The sequence below is a fragment of the Hyperolius riggenbachi genome, chromosome 7 (genome assembly GCF_040937935.1).
Source record: "Hyperolius riggenbachi isolate aHypRig1 chromosome 7, aHypRig1.pri, whole genome shotgun sequence".
Lineage (NCBI taxonomy): Eukaryota > Metazoa > Chordata > Amphibia > Anura > Hyperoliidae > Hyperolius > Hyperolius riggenbachi.
Genome location: NC_090652.1, coordinates 192,035,054 through 192,044,119, shown reverse-complemented (window position 1 = coordinate 192,044,119; position 9,066 = coordinate 192,035,054). Strand labels below are relative to the sequence as shown.

The 9,066-nt window shown below is 45.0% G+C and overlaps 1 protein-coding gene across 3 annotated transcripts in view; it reads right to left on the bottom strand.

Annotated features, from left to right (window-relative positions):
- Nucleotides 1–9,066, bottom strand: part of SF3B1 (splicing factor 3b subunit 1) — a 315,589-nt gene that overhangs the window by 26,684 nt on the left and 279,839 nt on the right. For all 3 annotated transcript variants that reach the window (XM_068244953.1, XM_068244952.1, XM_068244954.1), the window contains one exon: nucleotides 686–902. In XM_068244953.1, coding sequence (XP_068101054.1) covers nucleotides 686–902 — 217 coding nt within the window. The remainder of the gene's footprint in view (nucleotides 1–685; nucleotides 903–9,066) is intronic.

Sequence of the window (9,066 nt, the reverse complement as noted above, 5' to 3'; positions counted from 1 at the left end):
TGCAGGGTGGGGAGAGGCAGGCGAGGGTGCAGGTGCTGGGAATGGAGAGGTAGGCAAGGGTACAGGCTGGGGAGTGGTAGGCAAGGGTGCAGGCTGGGGAGAGGTAGGTGAAGGTGCTGGGAGGAGAAAGGTAGGGGAGAATGAAGGCTGTGGAGAGGTAGGGGAGTGTGCTGGGAGGGGAGAGGTAGGTGAGGGTGACGGGCTTGGAGAAGCAGGGTAATGAGTTAGGTAGGAAGTGGTAGGGGAGTGTGGCTGGCTAAAGTTACTGCCTTGGGAGAAGCAGATGAAACAACGAATTGTGGCTGCATAGCCGCAGTATGATATATGCAGCAGAGTCACTCACCTGGGTACTCAAAGAGAATGGAATGGAGAAGTGATTGCACACTAGCTGAGGGAGATGGGGCTCACCAGAAGGAGCCAGGGGAGGGAACTGTAGAGAATGAAGAGGAGAGCACTCCAGGTGTGGAAAAAAAGGGACTTCTCCAGCACACAGTTTTTTTCTATGCCTCCAGCTGCCTGTGCCCAGCACAGAATTTGGTCACACATGCCTGGAGATGCCGCGACACATGAATGTGTCACAACACGGGTTGGGAAACCATGCGCTAAAGGCTGGTGTTTTCTGCAGCTGTTAGGGACAGCCCTCTATACACATATGCTCACATGTAAATACAAACACATACCATACCTGTAAGCAGTACTGCAGCATTCGACATGGTCCAATAGCAACTCTTAGGCCTTCAAGTGCTCCCATTACTGCCTGGATTACATGAGGAGATGTTTCAAACACATTTGGCCATACGTAATTTAACAGGTGATTTAATGAATCTTCACAACCAAAGCCATAAACTCCAAGGGACATGTGCTGAACGACAGCACTAGCAGTCTGCCGGTGTACAAGATCTCTGTAAAGAAAAGCAAAGAATTTATGTTTGAGTTTTTATTAAAAAAATTATTTCAACAAAAGGGCATTAAAGTGGATCAGAGATAAACTTTTACTCATTGCATAATTGTGTTCCTTACATATAGTTTATAGGGCATTCCTCAAGCCAAATACTTTTTTTTATTGTTTTAATACCCCAATTCCCTATAAACTAAACAAGCCTTGCCCACAGCTACTCCAGTGCCTAGGAACTCTGAGATCCTCTGTAGCAAGGGCTTATGGGAGCTCAGTCTGGGCAGGAGGAGGAGGTGGTTACTAACCAGAGATTTTAGAGGCAGAGGGGAGGAGAGAGGAGTGAAGTTTTCACAGGCTGAGGGGTGGAGATGCAGGGCAGCTTGCCTGTGTGTAATGATTACAAGCAGAAGATGGCTGCTGTCATTGGGGGGGGGGGCATTTGTGATAATGACAAGACCAGGCCCTTTATCACAAAAATGGCCACTGCAGTTTTAAGGGCTCGCTGCAGGGCCGCACAACTCAGCACACAAGTGATTCCCCCCTCCCCTTCTCCCCACCAACAGAGCTCTCTGTTGGTGGGGTCAGATCACCCCCCCCCCCCCCAGATGTTTGTTTATAAATATCTTTTTACATCTTTTTTTTAAATCTCTCCCTCCCCCCAGCCAGCCAATTATGGCGATCAGCTCTTATAGGCTTCCCATGGGTACAGCCGTGTCACACGGCTGTCCCCAGTACAGTGCTGCTGTAGATCGCAGCGCTGTACATAAAGTGTATCCGATGGGATACGAATTAAAACTCTTACTGCCTTCCCTAAGGATCTTATCTTCAGTGCAGATTGGTACATTTACCTTGAAGTCTGCACTGCTGGTATGATGGAGAGGATCATAGCTAAAAGAAAAACCTTAATCAGTGAATTGCAGCCCATCATAAATGAATGTAGGGAATTCCTACTTAACCATAAAAATAGTGATAAATATCACCCTCTTATGTCAAATCTCACCTCTAGAGTTAAACGCTTCGAACTTGACACCATAGAGTCAAAACTTAAAAAACTGAACAGGGACCGTCTAGCGTATGCTGAGCACCGGGAGAGGGAACGCAAGCCACGTCCCGCCCCCGCTGCGCAGCCGATGGGCCCTAATCATACACCTCCACCACCACCCCCACTTATGAGTCTCAATATTCCCTCACCCACATATAGGTTCCCACCCTTCCCACCACCTCCCATTCTACACCCCACACCAAAGGCACCAGCACCAACCTTAACACTTCCCCCACCACCTTTGCATAATCCTCCAGCCTCACACACTGTTCCCTTGCCACACCCCAACACCGTACCCAAGCCCACTCCCTTCATAGGTGTGACCCCTCCCCCAAACAGTTTTGATCTCACAAAAAACCCCACAGCAGCTCTAAAAACCCAACGCACTAAAACCAACAAGAAAACATCCATCACCTCTACCCCCGTACTGGGGCCGGCAAAAAAAACAACAAAGACCAGACCTCTATCCAATTCAACTTTATACCTAATGGCCCCCCGGCAACATTGCTCAAAACCACTCAGAACAATAACATCACCAATTCAAATACCACTCCCACTATACCTGGTACAACCACCATTGACTCACCTGCCCAAGCATCCCAGATTAGCATCTGTCACTCGGACCCCGACTCTTTAGACTTTACAATACACCCCATCCCACAATCCCCTACCAATCAAAACCCCAATCCACCCCAGGTCAATACTACCACCAACTCACACAGACTCCAAACTGATATAAAAACCTTTGTTCAAATGACTAATGACAACCCCACCTCCAGCAGTGAATCAGCTAACCACACCCTTTCCCCCTCTTTTTTAGAACTTCCCTCAGCACTATCACAAAACATTCTCTCTACCCAATTACCAAGCCCACGATCAGAGAAGGTACTTTTCCAACTCACCAACAAATCCAAACGTCCACTACCAGACATAGAAAAAGAGGAAGTAGAGGGAAAAGGAAAAAAAAAAAAAAAAAACCATAATCACAACCCTCCCCCCCCACAAACATTAGCAGATGCATTTTCAATTTATCAGACCACATTCTTAGCACCCATGAGACTACTCTCTTAGAAAAAGGCCTATCCTTTTGCCCAACTAATCAAGTCCATACATTCGAAATTTTCTCAGATCTCAATAGTTATATCCGCAAACTAATGCTACGTACACACATGCGACAACGATCGTTCGTTGAGGACGACGAACGAACTTTTAATTGACGAAAGAACGACCGAAGTAAAGTTAGTTGTAAAAAGTGTGTAACGATCACATCGTTAGAACGAACGTTACACCACGTAAAAGCACTTTATGCGCCTGCGCATAAAATTGTAAAGTTCCTTGGAGAAAAAGTGAAATGCGCATGTCCAGCCTAGTACGAACGATCGTTTCCAACGATGTACCACTTTTGCTAACGATCGTCGGTGGTAAAAATCCGCCAAGACAGAACTTTGTTTTGTAGCGATTTGCCTCGTTCGTCGTTTGCCTTAATAGTCGTTGGTTCGTTTTTTGTAACGATCGTCGTTGGTAAAGATCGGGGAACGATCGTTACAAACGACTATAGTCGCATGTGTGTACGCACCTTTACACTCAAAAGACATTTTGCCATCAAAAACCTCAAACCCACTGAAGATAATGCCCTAACCTCGCTTATCACCAACAATGACACCCTACCCAATGTTACCATTTCTCATCCTGAAATTAGCACAGAAAAATGCATTACTACTCAGTTAAAAGGAAGATCCCGCTTTTACCCAGCAGCCTCTAAGGGCTGCTACATTGAAACCTTCTACTCTTTAGTTCTTAAAGACCTACAAATGTTACAGGACGACCTACCCACCGCCAAATCCAACCTTAATCCACGTGAATCCCACGCCCTCAAAAATCTTCAAAAAAACCCATAACCTGATTATTAAACCTGCAGATAAGGGGGGGGCATTGTCATACTCAATCGCGCAGACTACCTAGAGGAAGCAGCCAGGCTCCTCGACAATCCCAAACATTACAAAACCTTGACTACAGATCCAACTCCCTCTCTAAATATTACATTAAAAACCCTTATCAATAATGCCTTCCTATCTAACATCATCACCAAAAATGAAAGAAATTTTATCATCAACGCCCAACCGATTACCCCCATTTTCTACTATTTACCAAAAATACATAAAAGTTTACAAAAACCGCCCGGTAGACCCATTATCTCAGGTATCAACTCCATCACCTGCAACCTTTCCAGATTCCTGGACCAACACCTACAGCCACATGTACAGTCCCTGCCCTCCTTCCTCAAGGATTCACAACAGCTCATACTACTCCTACGTGGCATCGATTGGCAGCCGGATTATGTCTGGCTAACATGCGATGTCACTTCCCTCTATACCAATATCCCCCATTCCTTCGGTCTTCAAGCTTTACAATATCATTTAGCCACCAACCCTTCCATGCCACCTACACAACAAACCTTCCTTCTGCAATGTGCAGAATTCATCTTAAAAAACAACATATTCACGTTTAATGATAAAATTTACCATCAAATGAGTGGGACCGCGATGGGGAGCTTGTTCGCCCCCTCGTATGCCAATCTTACAATGGGGCTCCTGGAAGTACTTAAACTATCCACACATCATCCTTTTTCTGACAACATTGTACTATACAAGCGGTATATTGACGACCTAATCTTCATCTGGAAAGGCGACGCTTCACGCATTTTGTCAGTTACCTCAACTGTAATACAGCAGGACTCCAATTCACACACCACCACCACATTTCCTCCATCGAATTCCTCGATCTCACTTTATACATAGAATCGAATCACATTATGACAAAAACATACTTCAAACCAGTCGATGCCAACAACTACATACATTTCAATAGCTTTCACCACCACCCTTGGATTACCAACACCCCCTACAGTCAATACAGAAGAATACATAGTAACTGCACGGACCAATCACAATTTGACATTCAATCCGAGATCCTGACCAAAATATTCACAGATGGCCATTACCCCAAAAAACTGATCAAAGATGCAAGATACAGAGCCAAACATCCCAACCCTCATACCACTACCAAACAACCTACTAATACTACATGCTCACCCAGATTCATCACTCGTTACAATCAATGCCCAACATCTGTCCATCCGCAATATCCTAAAAAACCGATGGGACATCCTTATGGAAGACCCCTATCTACGACCTATACTACCCACAACACCATCAATTACATATAGGAGAGCACCAAATCTCCGCAATCTCTTAGCGCCAAGCAGACTACGTATACCCAACCAACCCACCACCCTGCAAACACAGGAGCCTGGTTATTTCCCTTGCAACAAAAACCGATGCACAGCCTGTCAATTTATCAACACCTGCACATTCTTTGTGTCCTCCAGTACCGGTATTCAAAATCCCATAAAAAAACACCTCACCTGCGAATCTAAATTTGTCATCTACCTCATTTCATGTCCCTGTCGACTCCAGTACGTGGGGAGGACTACACAGTTGGCCCGCAGCAGAATCGGACAACACAAAAGAAACATCACTAAAAAATTCCCCCTTCACAGCGTATCACGGCACTTCTGCACTCACCACGCCAATAACCCACAATTCTTCAACATTACACTAATTGACTCAACTGATGCAAGTTCGTCAAACGCATTCGAAAAACTAAAAAAAATTTGAAATGTTCTGGATACAAACTATAAGAACCCTCAGCCCTGAGGGTCTGAATGAAGTTCTGGAAAAAATTTACTAAAATACCTCCTGTACCGTTTTTTCTTTTATCTTGGCCGCTCTCTTTTACACTTTTTTTGTCTTGTTTCATGACTTTTTTATTTGTTGTATTTTATTTGTCCCAATAAGTTTTAGTGTAACCGTCCATTTTTATTACTACACCTCTGGCTTGATCATTATTCTACATATTTTTATGTCAAAAAGAGTAATTTGGTTTGATTGTTATGTGCTGTTTTAACAGGTGCTACAATTGTCCAGGACTACTAAGTTGATCCATATTTGTTTAATTTTTTTTTTTTTATGTTTCTCTTAATTTTTATGTTGCTCTGACATGTCTATTGATGCTTGTGTCTTAGGACCGGGTCATAACTTTTTGGTCCACTAAATGGCAGCTAAATACTTTTACACATCAATCCCTCTGTCAAATATACTAATTCTATTCCCACTGGATCGAATCATTATATTTATTTAAATCTTGAAAAAAAGACCTTTGCATATACTTTTTACTTAATTTATTCTTTTGCCCATTTACAGCATCCAAACACCACTGAGTAGATTCTGCCCCAGCCGGGATTTGAACCCTGGTCTCCCATGTCAAAGGCAGTACCCTTAAAGGGGAACTGAAGTTAGAGGGATATGGTGGCTGCCATATTTATCTCCTTTTAAACCAGTTGCCTGGCTGTCCTGTTGATCATTTTGGCTATAATAGTGTCTGAATCACACCAGAAACAAGCATGCAGCTAATGTTGTCAGATCTAACAATAATGTCAGAAACACCCGATCTGCTGCATGCTTGTTCTGGGGCTATGGCTAAAAGTATTAGAGGCAGAGGATCAGCAGGATAGACAGGCAACTAGTATTGCTTAACAGGAAGTAAATATGGCAGCCTCCATATCCCTCTCACTTTAGTTGCCCTTTAACCAGTACTCTATTCAGCTAGTACACTGTTCAGCTTCACATTTGGTAACCATGATACCTGTATCCGCCCCCCAACTACCCAATACACCGAACACAGGTGGCGAGAGCCCATTGAATACTCACAAGCCCGCCCTAACCCCACCCACCCTTCCCAAAAACCCAACTCACTGAACACAGGTGGCGAGAGCCCATTGGCTGCTCGCACACTCACCCTAACCCCGCCCACCCAACACCTCCCATACATCTAATTGGCCCTTTTAGCAAGAACCTGTATATATAAGGAGTTGAGCATCCTCACCACTTCACTGAGGCGCTACACTGGCTATTGCTGAAATTCTGGTGAGTTCTTTATGTTATTTTATTTGCACACTTTACCCTGTATTTCTGGCCCCCTGTTCTCTTCTCAATGCTCTATTACCCATTACTCTTGCTGACATATACCCTTGTCCATTACCAATACCACTCATTGCAAATCTGTGTAAAATAACACCCCGTAGCCCATTACTATCACGAGCACCATAGCCTCTACCCCCTATTGTTTACTTGCACACCCAACTCTTTTATGCCATCTCCACGAAACAATTTCTTTCATATGATATGCTTTATGATATGCAATATATTGATACGCAAATTTGCAGAATTTACCATAGCATAATGTACTGTCTCTTGTCTACAGTCTTGTCCCCATGTTTATTGTCTGATGAAGCGGGCTGGGCCTGCGAAACGCGTTGCACTGTTTTGGGGTACTAATTAATAAATGCGACTACTATTCAGACAGTCTTTCGTGTCTGCTTTATGGAGGCAAGCCCACCACTTCCTCCCAGCAAATTTTAAAGTTTTTATCCACTCCGCGATTAAGAGGCCACCCTGCAGTGTTAGGGAGTCTTGCCTTTACTCATTATTACTGAATAGGTACTGACCCTAGCCAGGATCTGAACCCTGGTCTCCCATGTTAAAGGCGGTGCCCTTAACCAGTACACTATTGTAAGACCTCTCTACATCGCCTGGGCATGCTCCTGATGATGTTGCAGATGGTCTCCTGAGGGCTCTCCTCTCAGACCTGGACTAAAGCATCCACCAACTCCTGGACAGTCTGTGGTGCAACGTAGCATTGATGTCCCAGATGTGCTCAATTGGATTTAGGTCTGTGGCACGGGTGGACCAGTCCTTAGGATCAATGCCTTTGTCTTGCAGGAACTGCTGACACATGAGATCTAGCATTGTCATGCATTAGGAAGATCCCAGGGCCAACTGCAGCATATATCAACTCACAAGGTGTCTGAGGATCTCAACTCAGTCCTTAATGGCAGTCAGGCTACCTCTGGCGAGCACATGGAGGGCTGTGCAGCCCCCAAAGAAATGCCACCCCACACCATTACTGACCCACTTCCAAACCGGTCATGCTGGAGGATGTTGCATGTAACGTTCTCCACAGCATCTCCAGACTGTCATATATGCTCAGTGTGAACCTGCTTTCATCTATGAAGAGCACAGGGCGCAAGTGGCAAGTCTGCCTCATGGAGTCTGTTTCTGACCGTTTGAGCAGACCCATGCACATTTGTGGTCCGCTGGGAGTCAATTTTGCAGGGCTCTGGCAGTGCTCCTCCTGTTCCTCCTTGCACAAAGGCAGAGGTAGTGGTCCTGCTGCTGTGTTGCTGCCTCTTACAGCCTTCCTCCACATCTCCTGATGTACTGGCCTGTCACCTGGTAGCGCCTCCATGCTCTGGACACTACCCTGACAGACACAGCAAACTTTTCCACAGCTCGCATTGATTTGCTATCCTGGATGAGCTGCAATACCCAAGCCACTTGTGTGGGTTGTAGACTCTGTCTTATGTTAATATTAGATCGAACTCATTGCCAGCATTTAAAAGTGACCAAAACATCAGCCAGACAGCATAGGAACTGAGAAGTGGTCCGTAGTCACCACATGCAGAACCACTGCTTTATTGGGGAGGTCTTGCTAATTGCCTATAATTTCCACCTGTTGATTCCATTTGCACAACAGCATGTGAAATTGATTGTGAATCAGTGTTACTAGACAAGTGGAAAGTTTTATTTCACATAAGTGTGACTGACTTGGAGTTACATTGTGTTGTTTAAGAATGTAATGCTGCATACTCCCCAGACGGGTTCTGCGCATTCCCTTTGACAACAGTCGTCAGCGACGACTCTTCCTGGCAGCGGGTGCGCACGACGTCACACAATGATACACACCAGGAGCGAACGAGTGACACAAGGATCAATCCCATCACCTCTGAAGTTTGCAATCTACATGTTGCCACTTGGTACAATTATCCAACATCATGGCCTGACGTACCACTGCTATGCCGAGGACACGCAGCTATACCTGTCCTTTAAACCTGGTGGAACAGACCCTACTCAAAAAATAAATTCTTGCTTAGCTGAGCTACAGGCGTGGATCAATGACAATTGGTTAAAACAGAATGCTGACAAAACTGAGGTCCTTGTTGTCCAAAGCC